General features: G+C 52.7%; 1 protein-coding gene across 5 annotated transcripts in view; it reads right to left on the bottom strand.

Moving 5' to 3' along the window:
* Positions 1 to 984: 984 nt before the first annotated feature.
* AGPAT4 (1-acylglycerol-3-phosphate O-acyltransferase 4) overlaps positions 985 to 23168 on the bottom strand; it is a 113739-nt gene continuing 91555 nt past the window's right edge. For all 5 annotated transcript variants that reach the window (XM_057527620.1, XM_057527618.1, XM_057527619.1 and 2 more), the window contains 6 exons: positions 13287 to 13448; positions 12442 to 12595; positions 9232 to 9334; positions 8401 to 8476; positions 5093 to 5291; positions 985 to 3133 (listed from right to left, as the gene is read on the bottom strand). In XM_057527620.1, the coding sequence (XP_057383603.1) occupies positions 3039 to 3133; positions 5093 to 5291; positions 8401 to 8476; positions 9232 to 9334; positions 12442 to 12595; positions 13287 to 13448 (789 nt within the window). In that variant the 3' untranslated portion in view covers positions 985 to 3038. The remainder of the gene's footprint in view (positions 3134 to 5092; positions 5292 to 8400; positions 8477 to 9231; positions 9335 to 12441; positions 12596 to 13286; positions 13449 to 23168) is intronic.

The following is a 23168-nucleotide window of genomic DNA, read 5'->3' as shown; positions in this document are numbered from 1 at the left end:
GAATACAGCAGTCAGGAGATATTCCAGTACGACTGTGTGAACCTAGGAAAAAGGCAAACTGTGGTCTCTCTACAAAACGTAAACAAGGTGGCTGACTAGCTCAGAACGTGCATCCGCTTTTCCTGCATGTCAGTCACAGAATCAGGCCACCTTCCTTAAACTCATCTCAGATGGTTGGTGTTTTTTAAATAAAGAAAGTCCCTTTATGGGCTTGGTTCCTAGAAGAAGTGCATTAAACAACTCCCTGCCTCAAAGCTGCAGGTCTCGGACATGGCCCTTAACACCTGGGAGGACCCTGCACTGATCTCCAGTCTGCAGGAAACTTTGCATTTTTCTCTTCCACATTGGGTTTCAGAGCAGCCTCTGAGCAGGGCTGACCTAAGCCGCCATGGGATGGAGATGTCAGACAAGACAGGATGTGACGCTCGTACTTCATCCCGCACTGCTCGGGGACGGAGAGCTGGCTTCACATCCACAGGTTTTTAATTCTTAGAAAAGTAAATGCCCTGGGAACCGGCACCGTTCTCTGCTGAAGAGATTGTGGCATCGGCAAGACCTGGACAGGGTGAAGGGATTCGGGGAGGGGTGCTTGTCTCTGCCGTTACGGTAACGGGCAAGAGGAACACCGTGTCCCTGTACCGCCAAACAAAATGTTTTTTCATGGAGGAGCCGAACAACTGAAACGCCGTTAGGATCTCTCCCCGGCAGCCCACGCTCTCTGGTTTCCTAAGGAGAATGTTTTGCCCGCCTTCCTCCAACCTGGACCCTTAGGTCTGCACTGGTGAGCAGCTTTGTTTGTTTGCTTGTTATGTTTTGTGTTTGGTCCCAGAGCCAATTCCGGTTAAATGTCTATGGGTCCCTTTTATGTTCCAGGCAGAAGGAGTGGTATGTGTTATTAGAACTTAGATTACTGCTGTTGAATGGGAAGACGACACTGAGAAAAAGGACACATTTTTGGACACTCCAAGGTAATTTCTGAGCATTTTTGAGAAGTAGCAGCGTGGAGGCAACTTTCTAAGCTTTCCCCCTTATTTATTTAATGCTTTAGGAGTCTTAAAATGTGATCACATATACTGCTTCATTTCACCCTGGAGACAACTCAAGAGATAGGTGTTATCATCACCCCCATTTTACAGTTGGGAAAACAGAGGTAAAATGGCTCGCACAAGGTCTTACAGGGACTTAGCTGCAGGGTTCCATTAAGGGTGAACCTTGTAGCTCGGAGCACGGCCAGTGCTTCTGACTGCTCTACTCTGTCTTCTCCCACAGAGCTAGCAGACACCAGGGTAGAACGGCCCAGGTGTGAGCCGACACGCGGGAACACGGGTGCACACCTGAGGCGCTTATCCCTGGGCTGCTGCCCGCAGAGCTCTGCTCTTGAGGGGAGGCGGCGTTTGGAACGCGTTTGGAACTGGCACGTGGCCTTATGCACGTGGCCTTAGGCAGGGCCGGAAAGGCCCCACCCTGCCCTCGGGGACTCCAGTAAGAGTCCACTCACCCCAGCCTCACCAACACTCTCTTCCCACAACTACGCCAGGATGTTCCCCTTTTCACTTCTGCTGATTTGTATCATTGGTCCCGTAAGCAGAGAGCTTCTCTTAAACCCTCTCGTAACTGCACTTGTGCTTAGTAAGCACTCAGTGACTAAAAGCAAATGTGGGACATGATTCGGAATAGAATAAGCCTTTAAATAGTATTTGGCCAACTTTGATATGGGACCGTTCATCCCTTCTTACATAATCGCAGCAAAATAGGAGGTAAGTACCGGGTGGCATGGGGCAGTCCAGGGAGAAAGGCTTCTCCAGCTCAGCGCACGTACCCACCAGGCCCACCCAGTGCTGCGGCGTCTTGGCCTGAGATCCCATGGTGTCTGGTATCTAATTGTTCTCCTCCGGAAATATTACTGCTTTTCTTTGTTCTGGTTTTGCATCTGGCGTCTGTTGACTGGCAGCAGTTTGCCGAAATCCTGCACGTGGACCATTACTCCAAAGACGGTCCTAGGTGCCAAGGAGCAGAGAGCTCTTCCGCGTCGTGGCAGTCTGGGCTTCCAGAAGGAAAGCAAAAGCCCAGGGGGACCACGTACCACAATGTCTGCTCAGCCTGACCCTGCTCAGAGGAGCTCCTGGGCTCCGGCGTGGCCCTCTGTTAAAGTGAGCCTGCATTTGTTTGGGGACCAATTTCTGCTTGCTGCCGAGATGAGCAGAGGTTGTAAAGTCATCTCTCAAATCGCTGCAGAACGCCCAGGCTTTATTTTAATGTTCAGCGTCGAGATGCGGGTCTTCGGGAAATTGGGCGCATCTTCAAGACTTAGGCCAGAGAGAGACTCCGCTGCAGGGCGACTGGGGAACCAGAGCCGCCTCCCAGGGGCCCCGTCACCGTGTCCCGCGGACACGGCTCAGCTAGCCTCCTGGCCTGCCGTCTCCACGCAGACACTCGCAGGCTCCTGCGTTTGCAAACCCACCTCCTCTAGCCACCCCGGCCCGCGGGCCCTCTTCCCCCCAGACCGCTCCTTGTGAGCACCCTCCAGAGCACCGTGGTCCAGACTCCAAAACGCGAGGCAGGGGCTGAACGGAAGGAGGGCGCGGGCTGTGTGAACACACCACAGAGGAGCCAAACACTTTAATTTAGTCATCTTACCTAAAGTGACTCTCACTCTGTGGCAATCCAGGGTTACAGAAAACTCAGCACCAAAGGATGGAAGGGAACTCCCCCAGTGTTCCCCACTTCTGCCCTCCCCCTGCACCTCAAGTACCCTCTGAATGATCACACTCACCCGCACCTCATTCTCACTCACACGTGGTCTTTCTCATCGCACGTACACACGCTCACACAGACTCACACAGAAAGAAGGAGAACCGAAGCCCACTAAAGCACGGGGGGAAAGGATTTAAGCACATCTTCCTCCCCATCTGGCGCTGAGGCCATGCCCCTGCCTCCCCAGCAGGGGCTCACCCAGCTGCACCACTGGGTCCCTCCGAGGACAATGGCGGCGTCCCCCAGTCCTGCAAGGCCCCCTCTGGATGGCGGTGCGTCCTGGCTCAGCTGCTGTGTTTCAGTTTGCTGTCCATGTTGCCGTAGGCGGAGCCCTTGTCAATTTCTGTGACGCCAATCATCCATCGGACCCCCACGGAGGCTGCAGAAACAGGAAGGGCAGGTTAGGAGACGCCCTCAGGGACGCCGGTGTGACTTGCCCGACGGGAACCAAAGAAGGGAGCTTTGTAAACCTCAAGCATCAGCTGAGAGCTGGCTGACTTGTGTGCACTTCACAATCCCTGCCTCAGTTACCCTTGAGCATGGGTGCCGGGGTCTAACTGGACTAGGAGACATTAAAACAGAGCAAGGCTGTTCTGGTGGCAAGTTTTAATCCTTCGGCCCTGGAGGTGAACACAGCGTGGTGAGCCGTACCCCGCTGCACCCAGGGGCTTGCACAATTCCTCTTCTCCCTGTGCCCATCCCTAAGGCAAAGAGGATTCTTTGGTGAACGCAGTGCGGTAACTTACAAGCACCCTTCAGCAAGGCTTAATGAAGGACATACCAGGCCCTGGACAATGCAGCAGCTCAAATTCCCATTTAGCGCCCAGCACGTCCCAACATTGCTTTTGGTGCAAGTTTCAGAGCAGCAGACAAGCAAAGTCCCTGCCTGCCTTTTCTCCGACAGCGGGATTTGGCCCAAACAGAGAAAGTGTAGGACGCACACCAGAGTCCGGTTTAACCACTAGGAGGCTGGAAAACATGGTCTAGAGCGCAGAAGCTGCAGTTTAAGCACTCCCTCTGGAGACGACAGACACGGTGAGCTCCTTGGGCGCAGGGACCACATCTATCTCAATCACCTTGGTGTGCCCAGCACCGAACACGGGGCCTGGCAACAGTCTGTTTACAGTATGCATGTAAAAGTGGATAGATGGGGAGTGGCTGAAACCTTCAAGTCGTGATGCTCATGTTTACAGAGCGTTGTTAGTATCATGTCTGTGAACTGTCAAGACCAGGGAGCTGACTGGGATGGAGAGTCCGCCCTGCGTAATGAGGCTCATGGAGCCCATGGGTCAGCTACAGTGGGCTGCCTCCAGCCTGGGGCCAACTCCAAACAGGCTGGGACATGAGCCCCTGCCCCAGCATTAGAACTTCTGTGCAGCGGAGTTGATGACATTGTGGAGAGTGAACCTCGGACTCCAGTGCAGAAAGGCTTTGTGAGAGGACCAAGACACACAGTAATTCCGGGCAAAGCGTAGCAAGGCTCGGGCTCACGGGTGATGAGGTCTTGGGGAGACAGCAGTCAGTTCCTCCAAAGCTGGAGACGCCCCGTGTCTCCCAGGGAGAGTGCTGGGCCTCTGCTCACCCCACACCCGGGCAGCCCTCCCCAGCCGTCATCTGCAAGGAGCCCCAGCTTCCTGCAGAGGGCGTGGTCTGCGTCTTCGCCTTCCTGCTACTGCAGGCAGAAAGGCTGGGTCCAACCCTCCATGCCCATCCCACTGGGGGCCTGGCAACCACAGCTCCCCTGGACACCCGGCCAGCCATGCTGCACACTGGCCGTGTACAGTGGTAACTGGCTGCCCCACTTCAAAAACAAGTGGCAGTGCCCAGGGAAGCTTGGGGCTATGGAGAAACGTCAGTCGTTTGAAACCACGTACGGGTCAAATAAAGCCCCTAGGGATGAGTGAAAAGACTGAGCTACCCAACATCTCCACTCAGTGCAGGTGGCAACCGAGGAGACGCACCCACACTTACTTCCCCAAAAAGGCCTGGACCCACTTTGAATAGCCAAGAGCCTTTGTCGGTTCCTGCTAGGACCCAGGAAATAGTTTTCTTGCTGATGAGCAGAGCCCGGGGAGGGGAGGACGGAGCTCGTCCCTGGTCCCTGGTCCCTGGCCCCCGGCGGGGCTTGCAGGCGCAAGGGGCGCATGCGCATGGGGAGGGGGCGCCCGGGCGGAAGCCCTCCAGGCTGGGGTTTCTGGGCCCGGCTCGAGCTTCTGCCTGTCGACCTGCGGGATCTGCAGCCGGGCCTTGTCCCCACAGGCAGCGTGGTGCCCCCCTCCTCCCTGCCCCTCCTGCAGATGCTCCCCACCGGCCCAGGCCCCGCTGGCCCCGGACTCACCCACGAAGAAGACGAGGACGAAGCTGGCCAGCGTCAGGGAGGAGCCGCTGCTGACCATGTTGACGAGGAAGCGGAAGAACGGGTAGAGCAGCAGCGAGGCCCAGAACAGCCAGTTGATGAGCGTCCAGGGCCGCCGCGGGGGCACCATGGGCGTCCCGGGGAAGGTGCCCGTGCGGGAGTACTCCTCCTGGAGGGCGTCCTGCGGGCAGAGGGCCGCCTGACCTCCCGCCCCCGGGCCCCCCACCCCTTCCCCGGCGCCTCGGCCCTCCCCGCGATGAGGCCGGGCGGCCCGCTGGGCCGGAACCTCCTGAACCCGGTAAACGGCCAAGGGGGGGGTGGTCTCCCAGCTCGACTCAAATACCCTAACATCCTCCCGGGGCCGACAGCGCGCTCGCCGAGCAAAGAGCATCTGCGGCCCTGCTTGGCTGGCTCACCCCGTCGTGGCCCAGTTCTCCAAGGAGCTGAGTTTTCCAGAAAACAAGCGTCCATACACCCAAACCTTATACCTTAAGTGCTTAATTTTCCCTTTAACAACTTGAGCTAGAGATGTCTAAAGTACTTGTCTTACTTGTCTTCTTTCCCAAGCAGGATGTACTAAATGATACGATTTTCTGACCGCTCAAGGTCATGTTTAAAATGAGTCCTCAAACGGCCGCTTTGGAAGGAGAGCCCCTGACCCTTCCTGGGCACTTCAGGGGCTCTGCCCTGCGGCCCCTTCCCGGCTGCCCCTCTAGCCTGGCGGGTCTCAGGGAAATCACACCATCAAGCAATTGTAGGACAAGGTACCATGTGCGGGGAGCTCCCAGCCTCAAGAGGTGAGGGAGACACAGCCAGTCGGCCAAACGGAGGACTTCCCAGGAAGTGACAGGGACGTGTGGATGCCCAGAGAGATGGCACCTAACCTGCCAAGGCGTCCCATTCAGCCTCCTGGCCAGAACTTGGGTGATTTTTCTCATCCCAGTGGGGCCACCAGGAGCCTGATAACTAGGTAACTGGGGTGCGGTGGACTGGATATTTGCACCTGCCTCCCTGAATTCCTACACTGAAATCTTAACCCCCAAAGATGGTGGTATTAGGAGGAGGTGCCTTTGGGGGGGTAATTAGGTCATGAGGGTGGAGCCCCCATGAATGGGATTAGTGCCCTTATAAAAGGGACCCCAGAGAGCTCTCTCAGCCCTCCCACCATGAGGACAGAGCAACATGGCAGGCTGGGACCAGAATCTGACTGACCATGCAGGCACCTTCGTCTCTGATTCCTGATCATCCAACCTCCAGAAATGTCAGAAGTAAGTTTCTGTGGTTTATAAGCCACTATGCCTGTGGGTGGCACTTTGTTACAGAAGCCTGATTGGACTAAAACAGGAGGCGATACTTTTGTGCCTTAAAAAAAAAACACCAGCTTCATTGGGGTGTCATTTACATACCATAAAATTCACCCATTTAAAAAAATGGGCAAGTTTTCTTGAATTCTTTTCCTTAATAAATAGCCTTGATAGTGCTTTTCTATTGTAATGTTACAATGGGGAACTGAGGATGCTTTTTCTGTCTCGTTTCCAGTGAGAGATTTGCTAAGCCAAGATTTTTTATCTGTAACCTCTAACAAGAGGAAAAAGTACTCCCTTTTCTAGGAGTCAGCAGGATTCTGAACTTTGTATTCACTCCAGAGTTTTCTTTTTCTCTGGTTTGATTAGAAAACTAAACCTCACCCAAGACCCACACTGCTCCCCAGTGACGTGGTGGCCACTGTGACTCTTGCCAGCCTCGCGTGGCTCTGTCCCTGTGACTTTGTGACTTTGCCGGGTGGGACACAGGCGCCTGGCTCAGGGCCAGACGTCAGCTCCAGCAGCAGAATGTGTATGGCCTCTCTGGGCTGTGTTATTTCTTTTGTAATAAAGTCCGCCTGGCAGGGAGGGGACTTTGTTAATGATGCCTCCATTTTTTGGTCTCCACGTGTTATCATCCTGTGGCATGTTATACACTGGAACTGGGAACTGTATTTCCTAGAAAGAAACATCACCCCAAAAGTCTACAGGAGGAGAACCTGTTGACAGAGGACAAGCGCCCTGAGTCCACACTGTGTGCAGCTGCCACCAATGCACTGGGCAGGAGGGCACGGAGGCCAGGCGACCCACGTGCAGCTGGATCGACCGGGCTTTCCCAGTGTTCAGCTCAGCACAATAAAATTTCTCTTATGACCCTAGGTAGAAAGGGAAGAAAAGGAGAGGAAAAAGAAAGGGGGGACAGGGACTTCCCTGGTGGCGCAGTGGTTAAGAAGCCACCTGCCAATGCAGGGGACACGGGTTCGAGCCCTGGTCCGGGAAGATCCCACATGCCACGGAGCAACTACGCCCGTGCACCACAACTACTGAGTCTGCCCTCTAGAGCCCGCGAGCCACAACTACTGAGCCTGTGAGCCACAACTACTGAGCCTGTGCGCCTAGAGCCGGTGCTCTGCAACAAGAGAAGCCACCGCAATGAGAAGCCCGCGCACCGCAACGAAGAGTAGCCCCCCACTCGCCGCAACTAGAGAAAGCCCGCGCACAGCAACGAAGACCCAATGCAGCCAAAATATAAATAAATAAATAATAAGATTTAAAAAAAAAAAAAAAGGGGGGGGGGACAGAGAGAAAGGGCTGGCGCCTCTTTGTGTCAACAAATCCAGGCAGGAGGAGCCTTCTGGGAACAGCCCTCCCAGGCATCAGCCAGGGCTCAGGCCTGGGAGTGTGTTGTTTGAAGAGGACCGTGCCTTGGGTCCAAGCCCACCACTCTTCCAAGGAGTGTAAGTGTTACACTTTTCCCTCGGTGTAAGCGGAAATCCCACCACCAGCTTGAAAACCTAATTCCGATTCCTGAAGGAGTCAAACGCGGCCCAGGTGCACCCCTGTGGGCCTCCGTCCTGCTGACGCTGGTGATGTTTTAGAGACCAGACAGGCAACCGCACTGTGGAACCAGAGCCATCATTGCCAAAGAGAGCACCCACACCCCGCAAGAATATTTTGCCTTCAGACCAGCGGCGGGAAAATGGACAAAGGGCTCTTGGGGCCATAACTTCCTCTTTTGTCCACTACACCCATGAAATAGTCTTCCATTCTTTCTGTGAAGGCCCCTTTAAAAACATTTTGTGACTTTTTTACCCCCTGTCGCCAAGTAGCGTGTCGGCTCTGGGGTCATTAACATTCCAGGGCGTGAGGTCTCGCCCAGTGGCAAAGGCTCACGCTCCACCATCAACTCCCGGAGGTCCCAAAGCACCACAGCTGCCGCTTGAAAAGGACCCTTAGATGGTGCCGAGCCCACCCCGCAGCACCGACCTTCTCCTGGTAGAGCTTGTGCAGCCAGGCCGCGCACCTGTCCTCATCTTCTGGGACTTCTCCTAAAGGGATCCGCCTGCCAAGCAGAGAGCAGCTAGCAAGGAGGAGGCCCATGCCGGGCGCCCCGAACACAGGTTCAAACTAACAATGCTTGCCATCCTTCGGCTTCTATTTAGGTAGTAGCCTAGATAATGTGGAAGTGAGAGGGTAATTCAGTTGATTGAAAAGAGGGGAAATCCACATCCATATGGGGGGAAATACAGGCCCAAATGCAGTCACGGCCCACGAGGGAATGGCTCAGAGCCTGATTCAGTGACTCAGACAGAGACCTGTCAAGGAGGACACCTGCCTCTCTGTGCTCCCTAGCTTGGAATATAACACATACGTGAGATGCTGCTGAAATATTCTCCATTTGCTTCGAGGCCTCTTTGTAAATTACAGATGCTCTTATCTGTGTCTGTTTCTGTGGGGTGGACACATCCTCCAAGAAAGGGGGTCAGTAAAATAAACTCTCACACTCGGTCTCAAAAATGGCTGTAAAACACTGTCTTTCATTTGTCGGACCTGAGCTCTTTGATGAGAATGAGTTGGTGAGAGAGAGTCACGAAGTGTCTGGGAAGACAAGAGGCTTCACCTAATTATTTACATCAGTGCACGAGTCTCTATTAATATAAACAAGACTGTGAACACATTCCATTTAGTACAGACTGCAGACAAGACATTATTAATACATTCATACATTCCCCTGGAAGAAGGTCTGCAGGTCATTTGTGATTTATCTATTTTGGGATGGGCGCCCTATTTTCTGGAAAGGAAACGAAGCCAGCTTACCTAACGTATAAATCTGCGTGGTATTTCTTTCCATTTAGGACTCCCAGCAGTGTTGGATTTTCATTATTTCTGAAATTGAGTGTACAGTCATATACAGCTGAAACTATAAAAAAATAAAACAAATACAAAGCAGTATATAGCGTGTGAACCCAATTTCATTTTGTAGATATACATATTGGAAAAACAATAATTGAGTTGCTAGCTGATTATCTTGGAATGAAGGGACTACTAATTTCTTCTTCATGCTTTTCTATATTGTCCAAATGTTCTCCGTTGAGTACATACCACATTCTGTCATCAGAAAAGCACACAGTTTAGTAACAGAAAACAGTTACTACTGAGGTCAGGTCAATGTAAAGCAATACTGCAATGGCCCATCTAGATGATGTACTACAACAGATATCAATATTTAAACAAATATCAATAGCAAGGTACATCAATCCAAAGAACACTATCTAAGGAGGTTTCTGAGTTATGGCAGCATAACCATTCTATGTGCATTTTTCCTCTAGAAAAATAAGATAGCTATAAAACTAGAACAAGATACTGGAAACTTCCTAAGGGACTGAAACATGGTTTAGTCAGTTGACACGTAGCTGAGAAACAAACAAGAATGTGTGGTTTTTAACTGGTCTACCAGCTGGTGAGTTAACCTGTCAGCATATTGAAAGTTATGTCAACATTCGCTGCTGCAGCCCCAGGGCCTGGCCCAGGCTCCGTGAATGCTTCTTGGATGGCAGGATGGCAGGATGGGAGGATGGCAGGAGGACAGGATGTGTGAAGGAACAGTGAGGGAAGAACAGGGGAGAAATACACAGTGGAAACAGATGGCCCTTCCTGCAGAGTCAGTCAGGCAGGACTGGCCAGTGGAACGAACAGGAGTTTTGCGGTCAGTCTGGGTGCGAACCCCAGGGCCACCTTTTCCCAGAGGCGGGATCTTCTCTTGAACAGACCACTCAGCCTCCCTGAGCCTCGTTCTCCTGGGGAATGGGACTCAGGATGCTGAGTGTCAGCCCTTCCCAAAGGCCCCAGCGCATCGCATCGTTTGTGCTCAGCAGACTTCACCGAGAGCTCTGCATACCTGCAATTACTACCAATCGAGTGAGTGGGGTGATGGGCGGGTAGAAAGTCACTTGTCTGGCTGGGAACGTGAAGAACCAAGGTTCAAAACCAGTGTCCATTTGCTTCTACCTGCCGCCTGCCCACCACGTGGGGTCCACAGGGGGTGCTCTGGCAGCTAGAGCACGTCTCAGCCAAAGGGAGAGGGTCCCTCCCGCTGACCTGCAGGAGTGCCAGCAGGTAGCTTCCCACCCCTCCTCCCAAGCGACTGAGACCACTCCCCTGGTCCTCCCAGGTGGAGAGAGGTGTCCCCCTCCCTAGGAAGAGTAAGGCTGGTGGAGAATAGTTTAGTACATTGTCCAGCCATTTTAAGCATAGAATTACGTAGAGTGAAAGGCCTCAGGCTGCATGGGGTCTGGCTGTAGAGCCCCAGGGTGTGAGAGCTCATGTCCGTCAATGGGTTTCACATCTCCTTTCTTCAGCCTGCCCTTACACAGGAGCCGGATGCTTCCAGCAGAGGTGTGTTACTTCGATTAATCAAGGATGGGGCTTCCCCAGAGAACAGCCTGAATTTGCACAGTTCCCTCCTTTTCCAGAGAAGAAGCCCCAAGGTCTTGAAGTGATAGAACTGGGCGTGGCACTAGATCCATCTGCCTGCAAAGCCCAGCAGAAGGACGGGTACGCCCCTGCCAGACCCGCCAGCCAGGTACCCTGGGTGTGACCCCAGCCTGCTGTGTAATAGTAGTCACTTGGGATAAGTTCCTCACCCTTCAGGCCCAACTTCCTCAATCTGTAAATTGGAAGTAAAAACACTGTTTCCTTCACTGCATCTGGCGGGCACGTGCTGCGGCCGCGCTATGTGTGAGGTGCTTGTGCTGCCTGGCGTGTTAGAATTGCCCGGCCATCATCATCATCATCAATCATCATCATTCTTCATCATCATCATCATCATCATCATCATCATCATCAATCATCATCATCATCATCATCATCATCATCATCATCAATCATCATCATCATCATCATCATCATCATCATCATCATCAATCATCATCATCATCGTCACTATTTGCGGGGGTGGGGCAGCCTGCAGAGCTGGGCAGCCTTTGCCCCTTCGGCCTGTAGGCAAAGCTCAGGCAGGGGGAAGAATCTGCGGGAGGGACCCAGAACCGCCTGGAGCAGTTAGGGACCTTCAGGGTCCCCACGTGTTAAAGTCAGACTCAGTGCTGCCTTCGCTCCATCTACAGAAGCCGGGTGGCCGGTCTGCGCGATCACAAAGCTCCTGGTGGAGCCGCCACCCCCAGGCGTGCGGACGGCACCGGAAACGCCACAGGGTCCACACCCACGTCCACCGACCCCAATCCCCGGTGCAGGCCGGGGAGGAGCTGGGGGCCTCGGCCTCACGGGGCAGAGAGGACCGGGGGCCGGGGGCGCGGAGACCGCGTTGGGCCCCCGCCGGCTCTCCCCGCAGAATGCCTGGCCTCGGCGGGCGCAGAGCCGGCGCCGGGGACGTGGGGAGGTCCCCCAGCTCCGCCCTCCCGCCTCCTGGGAGACGAGGGACAGGGCAGTGGGGCTTCCAGCACCCGCAGGGCAGGAAAGGGTAAAGCACGTGTTTCCAAACTAAAGGGACAAGAATTCAACAGGCGACAGAGACTGGAGCAAGCTGGTCTTGTTGCTACTTGCTTCTTGTCCTTACCTACAGTAATTTAGGGCTCCGGACTCAAGGCCAGCCGGACAGACGGCAAGGTCACAGAGATCATCGTCTGGAGGCAGCTGGTGCCAAAGACGGGCAAGAAATGCCAAATAAAGCAAAACCGCAACAAAAACCTGGGCTGACCGGGCGTGGGCCCCAGGCACGCAGCACCGTCCGCCGCCTGCAGTACCGGCGCCGAGCAGCAGAGGGCAGTGTTGGCCTAGCGTGCGTGTGCGTACACGTGTGGGCGTGGTGCGTGTGCGCACTTGTGCAGGCAGTGGCCGCTCCTCCACCGCTGGGTGCCGGGACCCAGGCTAAGCAGGGGTGACGTGCCAGCCTCCGTCCCTGGGTCCCCTCCGTCGGGGGGGGGGTGGGGGGAGGCACGGGGAGGAAGCTACTCCTATGGGTGCCAGGGTCCCCTTCCCTCACTGCACGGGGCCCCGCAGGGTCGTCCTTACCTACATTTCTCAAACTCCTCACGGTGATGGCGAAGCCCTTGGTGCGAGGCAGCAGGTGGTGCTTGAGGCCGGGCAGCCCCTTGGCCTGGGCCACCTGCATGCTTATCTGGTGCTTCTTCTCCGTGAACCGCGTGCCCTCGCAGTGAATCAGGAACTGGAAGGGACAAGGTGGCCGTCACACACGTCCCCGAGGCCTCTTACACGCCCCTTGGTCACTCAGACAGCTCTGAGGTCACACACACAGCCCCGAGGTCACACACACAGTCCTGAGGTCACTCAGACAGCTCCGAGGTCACACACACAGCCCCGAGGTCACTCAGACAGCTCCGAGGTCACACACACAGCCCCGAGGTCACACACACAGCTCCGAGGTCACTCATAAGCCCAGGGGTCACACGAGGTCCCGGGGTCCCGCGCACCATCCCCCGTCAAACGCCGCACACGGTCCCACGGGAGCCTCAGGAAGTGGCCCGAGCAGGGATGGCCTGGCCGCTGTGCCTGCCCTCCCCGCAGGCAGGACCTCCAGCCCCTCGTCTACTGTGTTCAGGGTCTGTGAGCTTCAGAGAGAGGGTCTACATTTGAGGAGGCTCAGGAAGCAGAGGGGTGAGCGAGCGTCTGAGTGTGACCGCGGCACCACGAGTGTGACCAGGGCACCCTGAATGTGACAAGGGCACCTCGAGTGTGTGTGTGTGACCGGGCACCCTGAGTGTGTGACCGGGGCACCCCGAGTGTGTGTGTGTGACCGGGGCACTACGAGTGTGTGACCAGGGAACCCCGAGTTCATATGCGCCGGGGCCCCCCGAGTGTGAGTGTGGCGGGGCGCCCCGCGGGCCGGGCGCACGTACGAAGTACTTCTCGGGGTAGTCCCGCAGGTGCAGCAGGCTCTCAGAGACGGTCTTGCGGTCCTGCTCCCACTTGCGCGTGCAGAAGACCATCTCCGTGAAGTACCACATCCAGCCGATTATGGGGACGTAGGCCAGCTCCTTCTTGGCCAGGACCTTGGAGCCCTGAAACAGAGGGGGCCCGGGGCGTCCGTGAAAGGGGCGTGGGGTCCTCCCCGACGGCCGCTGGAGGTCTCTCTAGGAGGAGTGAGCGCGCACTCCAGGCACGGGGACGGTTCCCGAGCATGCGGAGGCAGGGAGCCTCCGACACCGGTCAGTTGCAGGTCAAGGTCGTGCGAACCCTGCCCCACAGGGCAGGCAGCAAGGGGGCCTGGCTCTCCGAGGGGAGGTCAGGCAGCGGGAGCAGTCGGGAACCTCTGGGGGCCATGGGGTGCTGCATCGTCCTCCGCCAGCTCACACAGGTAGGTGCCCACCCCGGAGTGCTCGCGAAGCCCACCACGCAGACCTCACCGGGTCCGCAGCAACCCTGCTGGCTCTGCGGGTGGGCGGACCCTACCCTCCTTACAGACCAGGAAACGTGGCCCAGCGGGTTCTCTGGGTTCGACAGCTAGGAAACGGTGGAGCCGAGGGGTGAACCGGAATCAGCAGAGGCGCTGGGGGAACTCCACCCGTCTGCTGGCCGGCGCAGCCCCAAGCAGCAGCTGCAGGCCCCTGACGGGCGGGGGACAAGCAGGGGTCCAGTGGGGTGGAGGGAGCAGGGGGGACACAAGAACAGCTTCTGATCTAGTGGATTGGGTTCTGTATGTTTCGCCCCTAATTTTGGAATTGGCCAAGATGCTCCTAGAAATAGCCATCATCCATCAGTGGCACAGATGATGGAGGCAGTGATGTAGACGAGTGGCGGTCTCAGCTGTGCTCCTGGTGACAACTGTCTGGCCACGCCCCTGAACCCACGAGGCCCGGAAGCAAGAGCCATACTTCAGCATTGCCCTGTCTCTTTTCCCTGTCACTCCCACAAAACTACAAAGCTCAGCAGAGGGGCAACAGGCCATATCCCCCAACCCCCCCAACGCAGGCCAGAGAAAGGTGTAAACAGCCACTTGTCCCCTTGACCTTAAAAAAACCACAAGCATCTTCCCCACTGGGAGAAGGAAAAGCACAGATACATTTCAGGAGTAGCCTCTCCACGTTTTGGCGGGTTTTGGTTTTGTTTTTCCCACACACAAATTTCCAACATGCAAATTCCCTCAAAAAGAACCAAGCCTGGGGAATTCCCTGCTGGTCCATTAGTTAGGACACCGAGCTTCCACTGCAGGGGACACGGGTTCGATCCCTGGTCAGGGAACCAAGATCCCACATGCCGTGCAGCGTGGCCAAAAAAACCCAACAAACAAACAAAAAACCCCAAACAAAAAACAAAACAAAAAAGAAAAGAAAGAAAAGAACCAAAGCCATAAAATCTGAGGACCTGCCCCAGAGGGCCCAGAGGCAAGTCCCCAAAGATCAGAGTACTCGCCAAGTGAGGGGTGAGGGCCCACGTGTGCCAGGCACAGGCTACACTTTCTACACATCACCACTCCCCCGCAGGAGCCATCTAAAGGCCACCCGCTGAGTCCACGGGTGGGTTTCAGGCTGTGGGAGGCCTCCTGGCCCTCTCCTCAGCCGTCCCCTCCTGTCAGCAGGGATGTTTTCATGGTCCCTGCTCCCTGCCCTTCAGTCACCTCCCTGATCACAGCCTTGAGGATGAAAACAAAACAAAAAATCTTCACCAAAGAACTAAACTTACTTTTTCGGCAGGTTAGGATTATTTAAAAAATTACCTACTCCTGAACTCTTTCCAAAAATAATTTGTGGCAATTTGAAGGAGCTATGAATGGTGATCTATTGTATAGCCAAGAGAAGGATCATATACTCCAAAGTAGCAGCTGTTGGGTCTGGAAGGTGAACGGTCCAATGCAGTCAATCACAGCTGTCTGCTGGGGAAAAGTACTCTCAGGGGTATTTCCTATTAATGGATGCATCCCACAAGACCCAAGTGGGTCTTAGTGGTTGGCCCCTGATGACCTGCTGCTAAAAGGAAATGGCGACTCTGACGCTGATGTGGGATGTACATGTAAACCAAAAGACGTGACTGCAAGAGTCTGTATGTCATCCCCGTCATGCTGTGTTACAGCACTGAAAACCATCTAAATGTCCCACAGTGGAAGAGCTCTATGAATTACCACAACATTGTAAATTAACTATACTTCAATTTTTAAAAATTAAATTAAAAAAAGAGTTCTATGAATTATGTCATATACGATATCATACAAATATAGCCAGTGGGCCAAATCTGCTCTGCCACCTGTTTTTATAAATAAAGTTTTACTGGGACACAGCCGCTCTCTTTTACATACACGCTGCCTACTGCTAGTAGCATGGCGGTGTCCGTGCTCCAACAGTCGAGTTGAAAAGTCGTGACAGAGGCTATATGGTCCATGTAAGCCTAAAATATTCACTATTTGGACAATTACACACAAACTTTGTCAACCCCTTGATTTATAGCCACTAAAATTTGTTTTCTATGAATATTTAATGGCTGGGGAAATGCTTTATATTAAGGCTAAATTTGTTTTTTTAATCTGTAGTCAAAGCTGAGTTTATAGTATGACTATGATTATATGAAAACTGGTAAAACAGAGAAAAATAACAGTAGCTATAGCTGGATGGTGAGATTAGAAGTGATTTTTTAATTTTGTTAGATTTTCCTGGTTTTTTTTTTTACCTGAATGGGGTATCGTAAGTGGAACTTTGAGAACAGGTAAGACTTCAATAACAAACAGGCTAGGGCACCCACACTTTAACTCTGAACTTTTCAGAAAACTATTTTGCTAGTGTCCCTCTAACAATGCCCTTTTTAAGAAGTGGTTGACATCAGCACATTTTCAACCATTTGCTTCTGGAACATGAGGCTCTGAGTCAAAAACAGCCTATTTGTTTTTAATGAGGAAAAGGAACAGAGGAGCCATTTCTGTTTTTATGTTGAATTATTCCATCTTTCAACCTTAAAATTCTGGATGTTATGATTAGGCCTAGGCCTTGATGTTGATTATGTTTACATGGTGAGCCTCAACTTTCCTGTCTGTATTATTATCAGCAAAGTAATACTTAGCTGAAAGTGTTGCTGTAAAGATCTAGGAACACATGGAAACATATACCAAAGCTCCTAGCTGAGAACAGGACACACAGGTGTTCAATAATGTGTAGCTATTAGTATTACCACAAAGTAGCCATAGCAGCTGAATGTCCCTTTTAATTCAACCCATTTCCTAAGCCAGCTTTACAATGTAGTAATAACAACAGTTACGCATAGTAAAGCACTCCCTGATAGGCACTGGGCTAGGAGATTTACAGGAGTTAACTCATTTATGACCAAAAACTAGAAACGTACTATTCAAATATGCATACAGTCCTCCAGGAAACTTAATATGCCAACAATGCCATGTCTCCCCCAGGTCAAGCAAAGGTCTCTGTGTGTGGATGGTAGTGCCTTTAAGAGAGAACGTACAAGAAAATATACCAGTTTCATTGATTCTAGATTAATTTTGAAGGTAGATCTGAGAGGATTTACTGATGAGTTAGATTTATCAATAGAGCCATCTAGGCACAAGCATATCTAAAAAACAAAAAATGTTCCCAGGCAGCACAGAGCAATCCACAACTACAGAGGCTGAAATGTACCCCTGGCCACTTTCTAGATGCTGTAGGGAGTCACCGTCATCATATCACATCCTATGGTGAAAAGTTTATGAAACTTTCTAGCCTGTGTGTGTGTGTGAGAGAGAGAGAGATGAGAACTGTCTTACCACAGCTGCCCAATGAATCTAGTTAAGCAGCCCATAACCATTTTCAGGACCACCCAGTTGCTCAGGGAAGCAGCCACCCCCCCCGTGAGTCCCAAATTCAGCACCTCCAGCCAACTGGTCGACCCCTGGGCGAGACCACAAGGTGCTACAAAAACCTGTTCTAAGGATGCAGTAAGATCTGGTGCATTCCAACCTGAGATTATGTGGCTCTCGCCTCACTTCTCTCAGCTCTACAGCCTCTGTGGTTAAAAAATGAGCAGAGTCAGAACTTCCTAGTTAAGGTTTTTCGCCAACTACAGCCACATGCCAATTGATAAGATGAAAATGTTAAGTGTTGATGCTGGGTTTGTAGGACAGCTGGGAACAGTAGGGCATCCTCTGCAGTCACCTTTCCGTAATGTCCCCTCCTCCTCCAACCACTCTGCAGGGACCAGCAGAGAACACGAGTAGGGACTGAGACTAGCCAGCAAGACGGCACCTGGTCAAGGGGTTGTTTGCATAAATATCTCTTCCTGGCTTCCCTCCTGAAGGTCCACCATCATGGTTACCAGTTGGGTTCACCCAAGGTCACTTATTTCCACTAAATATATAAAATACCTGAATGGGGTATCTTAAGTGGAACTTTGAAAACAGGTAAGACTTCAATAACAAACAGGCTAGGGCATCCACACTTTAACACTCTGAACTTTTTCTTGACTGTGAGCTAAAAACACAGTCGCAAATGTTTAAGATTAGTGGAGACCAGCCAAGCTGTGTAGGCCCGTCACCATAGAGGACCAGCAAGTCAACCAACAGCTCAGCCGCTATCATGAGGTGAGATATGTGAACTTGAACCTCAAAGCCACTCTGGTCATGCAGCAGGTTATTTGCCAAAAACCTCCTTGGTGCTGGGAACACAAAGATGGCTAGGATTGTTCATGGCCTTCAGGTGTTCAAAGTATAGTGTGAAGAGAGAAACAGAAATCTAGCAATTGGACTTTCCTGGTGGCGCAGTGGTTAAGAATCCGCCTGCCAATGCAGGGGTCATGGGTTCGATCCCTGGTCTGGGAAGATCCCACATGCTGCGGAGCAACTAAGCCCGTGCACCACAACTACTGAGCCTGCACTCTAGAGCCCACGAGCCACAACTACTGAGCCCACGTGCCACAACTACTGAAGCCCATGCACCTAGAGCCCGTGCTCCCCAACAAGAGAGGCCACTGCAATGAGAAGCCTGCACACCGCAACGAAGAGTAGCCCCCGCTCGCTGCAACTAGGGAGAAGCCCACACGCAGCAACGAAGACCCAACGCAGCCAAAAATAAATAAATAAATTAATTAATTAATTTAGAAAAAGAAAAAGAAATCTAGCAATTTCAGTGTTATTTCTGCCACTAAATTCTGCAAATAAGTTGTTGGACAGACATGCTCCCCAGCAAAAGAAACGGGTGCAGGAAAAGATGAGATTAGAATATGTCTCTGAGATATAAGTCCCTGGGCATAGTAAAACACAGAGGAAAAGACTGGAGCTCAAAATAATAAACCGGAGGGGGGTGTGTGTGTTTGTGTGTGTGTGTGTGTGTGTGTGTGAGAGAGAGAGAGAGAAAAGGTGAGAGACTCAATCTGTGCCAACTAGGGTACCACATGTGACCTAACTCACTTACACTGCATTTCTTTCTCTTGCTTTCTCCCTTCTCTGAGGCTAAGGAGGAAAATGCTGGGGACCTTACACTACCAGAAAAATCTCAAGAGAGTCCCAAAGCAAAATGAACACTGTCCCACAATTAGTCACAGCCACAGGGGAAAGGCATAAAACAAACATGGAGCAAAAGCAGTCTGAGAATTCATCTGCTGGAAATAAATAAACAAACATGTCAAAGTCTGGAAATAAATAAACATGTCAAAGTCCAGCAAAATGCTTGCAGCTCTTTGGATCTCGATAACGTCTCCCCCTGACCCCAGCTTACAGGCCTCCAAGCCCCAAACTGCCCTTGGTTTGACCAGAGTGCAGACGTGGAGTGAAAAAAAAGGGCATCTGGGGGCAAACTAGGCAGTTCTTAGGTTCAGAGTAAGTCACAGCTGACTGTAGTCTGTGGGATCAGGGCTCCAGAGGAATTCCCGGCAGGATGCTCTGCCCTGCTCCCTGGGCACGGGTCTCGCACGGGTGCTGCCTGGCCTCTGATCCGAGTGGCCAGCCCGATCCGTCCTGGGTGGGCCTGGGCCGGGGCAGACAGTGAGACAGAGTCTTCCAGGGAGGGGGCAGAAGATCATGGAGTTGCTTCCTTGTGCTCAGTACCTAGAGCCAGTGGGTGTTTGAGGAACAGTCAACGGAAGCTCAGGAACACGGGGGCACGGGGGGCCCTGGGCAGCTGGCAGACGGGTGCAACAGAGGCAGCAGCGGACGGGGCGATGGGTGCAGAGTCGGCTCCCAGAGCAAACGTCACAGGCCTCTGCCAAGTGGCAGGAAGAGGAGGGAGGACACCAGCAGCGTCACTGCCGTACGCTAGCCTGGATTTACCACCGGTCAGTGTGATCCGACTTCAGCGTGTTAAAGACAAGCCAGGGCTTCCCTGGTGGCGCAGCGGTATAGAATCTGCCTGCCAATGCAGGGGACACGGGTTCGAGCCCTGGTCTGGGAAGATCCCACATGCCGCGGAGCAACTAGGCCCGTGCGCCACAGCTACTGAGCCTGCGCGTCTGGAGCCTGTGCTCTGCAACAAGAGAGGCCGCAATAATGAGAGGCCCGCGCACCGCGATGAAGAGCGGCCCCCGCTTGCCGCAACTAGAGAAAGCCCTCGCACAGAAACGAAGAACCCAACACAGCCATAAAATAAAAATAATTAAAAAAAAAAAAAAAGACAAGCCAGAGGATCTTGTACAATAAAAAAGAAGACTTGGCGTGTCTAACTTGGGGCTACACTCTTAAAAATAAAGTGCACGCTTCCACTTCCAGGAATACCCTTGGTTATGAACTCAAGATGCATCTGTACTTCCAGAGACTCCTTTCCGTGGCCAACGCTTCTCCCAGCTCCCGGGGCTGTAAGGGCTTTCACTTCATCTCCATTCTCTCGGGGTTCTTACCTGTGTCGAGCCAGAGCCTGCCTGGCCCAAGTGGTGAAAACACAGAGGCAAACGGTGGCCCCCCTGCTTCCTCCCCGAGCTGGTGGTGCCTGGAAGCAATGCCGACAGGGCTGCGGATTAACCGTTAACCGACTGACCAGGTGGGAGTGGGAGGTGGAGAAGTCTCCTACAGACCCACCTGAGGATGCCGGAATCCAGCTTAACGGGGCTGACAAAGCCATGGCTGCAGGTGTAGCCACTGGTAGGGAAAACAACACTTCTCCACAACTAGAAGCTTCTAGTCTCTCTGTAGCCAAAGAGAGAGCCTGACAAGCACCTATGAAGAAGCCGGGATGAAGGCAAACAAATGCCACGATACCTTGCAGTTCATAAAAGTGATGGGGGATTTCAGCCGCACGGGATCCAGTGCCAGAACAGCTGGCCAAATCGCATTTTGAGAACATTCCATCTCTCTTCCATCCTCCACACTTTATCCTACTTTTCATGAGAAAACACTGAATGAAGGGAAACGAATTAGGGTCGAAGGAGCTAATAATTACGGCACGCCTACTTTGCGCTAGGCAATTGATGAGGTATTTTACTTATATTCATGAAACCCTTAAACAGCACGAAATGGGAAAGGTTAACTGAGGTTCAGAAGAGTCAGATAACCTCCCCAAGGTCCCAGAGCTGGTAAATGCAGGAGCCAGGGTACAAGTCACATGTGTGGGTCTCAAAACCACTGGGGAGTTTTGCCTCCACATCTGTCCCTCCCCTGCCACCCTCAGAGGGAAACAGAAATATCTGTTCTGGAGACCTGAGCACACATTCATCTTTCAGGGCATCTACTTTATTGCTTAGTTTTACACGTTTGAAAATAAAACACAGGAAACCTACAACTTGGGAGAATGTGATCATCGACGGGAGGTTTATAGGAAATAACATTCGTGCAGCCTTTGTAGACAAATCTACCTCGACATCCCTTTCAGAAATCTGTAGTTAGAAAACCGGTCCTTTTATAATCAAACTTTAAGAAATGTTGGTTTTTAGATATGTGTGATCTTGCACAGAAAGAACCACATTTCCTGTTCATAACCAGAAGCATCCTGACAAAATTAAACTGGAACATTGACAGGTTTGGGTTCAGTTCTTGATTTTCTTGCGTTTTATGACATCTTCTTTCTGATTTGGGTCAATAAGTCCAAAATCACCCCACAGTGACCTCGAGCTGGCAGCCAGCGAATGAGGCAGTGGGAGGGCTGAAATGCACGCTTGGCAAATGGAGAAGAACTGGTCAGCAGAGCCCAGGACCACGGCAGCTGGCCCCATCCTTGCTGGATGGCGACATCACTCATGATCTCCCTCCAGGCACCCCCATCCCTTGCCTCATAATTCTCCCTTTACCTACTACACCTCTCATCCCCTCCTAAAACCACCCCCGTTCTTCAAGGCCTCAGTCCTGTGTCAACACCTTCTGGGAAATTTCTCCATCGCTGGGTGCAGCAGTCAGTATGCTAATAGCACCAAAACATTATTTTCCAGTTGTTGAAATACCAAAGTCCTTCCCCACAGGTTGGTAAACAGAGCCGCCCCAAACACCAAAACTCACCCCCCATATTCTACCTTTACCACGGTGGCCCCAGCTCCTACCCGGGACCTCTGGGCCCTCCCCAGCAAACAAAGGACCCCCAGGAAGCTGCTGTATGGCTGAGTGGTCTGTGGACACACACAGGGTGCCCCCAGTGGACACGTTCCCCACCTCCCATTATTGTTCAAGCCCTGTGTTGTGTGACTGGCTTATATGCCCCTTCGTTGCCTCTCTCTCTATGTTATAAAGTCACTGAGAGCAACGACTGGACCTTTCAGCCCGTCCTTGTATCTCCACAGCACCCAGAGCAGTGTCTTCTACAGAAAATACACCCAACACGCTTGCTGGATAAATATTATGAAGATGCATCAGCTGCCCTCGTCATCAGCTGAGGCCTCGTGTCTAGAAGGCACAAGGGAGCTTTGTGAGTGCCCGCTGCTTAGGAATCAGAATTCTATTCTCCTCCTTCTGCACCTCGATGTACGCAGACATGCGACAGGAATTCAATCTATTTTCAGGCAGAGCTGTGACGGATCCCCTAAATAACGTTAACTAAATGGAAACGTGAGGTCTGAGGCTGAACGTCACGCTGCGGGGTGGCAGGCAGCCTCCGCAATGGCCCCAGCGATCCTCTCCTCCTGGTACCTCCCTGCCTCCTGCAGTATGGGGTGGGCCCCTCAACTCATCTCCAGCAAATGGAATACAGCAGAAGTTTCAGGTACAGTGAGGCTGTGGCTTCTGCTTCAGGTGCTTTCTCCCACTCACTCTTGCATTGCTCCCCGTGGGGATCAGCTGACACCCGAGCAGAGGCCCAGGCGCGAGAATCAGGCTGGCAACAAACAGGGGTGAGCCTGGAGGCAGAGCACTGCACGGCGAGCCTTCAGATGAGACCACCATCCAGCCTCGGAGGGACCCCTGCCAGGACCCCCGCGGAGCTGAGCTTTGATCTCAGACCACACAAACAGAGCCACTACATTTGGGGCTTGTCACCTGCCGTAGATAACTAACACATAGGGCTTCTTTAAAGACCCAAAGAGAACATCCCAGTTGGCCTCCAGGGTAACTGCCAAGACACACGTACCCAGCAGATAAAAATGGACAAGAACAGCTGCTGTTACGGAGTGCTTACCGGGCCCTGACACTGCTCAAAGACCCAACAAACGTGATCTTAGGTAACCTTTCGTGGCCACTGTGACGGAGGACATGCGCATTTTACTGGGGCAGAGAGAAAAGTAAACAGACTCGAAGCTTCGGAAGCCGTGACCCTTTGCATTGCATGCCTTGGCCTGTCCACTGGTCACACTCGCCCCAAGGAGGAATGAGTCAGTGAATCCCTTAAAGACCATAACCAGAGCCTTTGGTGCCTGGCCCATGCCAGGCAAGGCCAGCTCCAAGGGAACCAGAGCCTGGGGGA

This window comes from Balaenoptera acutorostrata, chromosome 14 (assembly GCF_949987535.1).
Source record: "Balaenoptera acutorostrata chromosome 14, mBalAcu1.1, whole genome shotgun sequence".
NCBI lineage: Eukaryota > Metazoa > Chordata > Mammalia > Artiodactyla > Balaenopteridae > Balaenoptera > Balaenoptera acutorostrata.
This window is presented reverse-complemented; position numbering and strand designations above follow the sequence as displayed.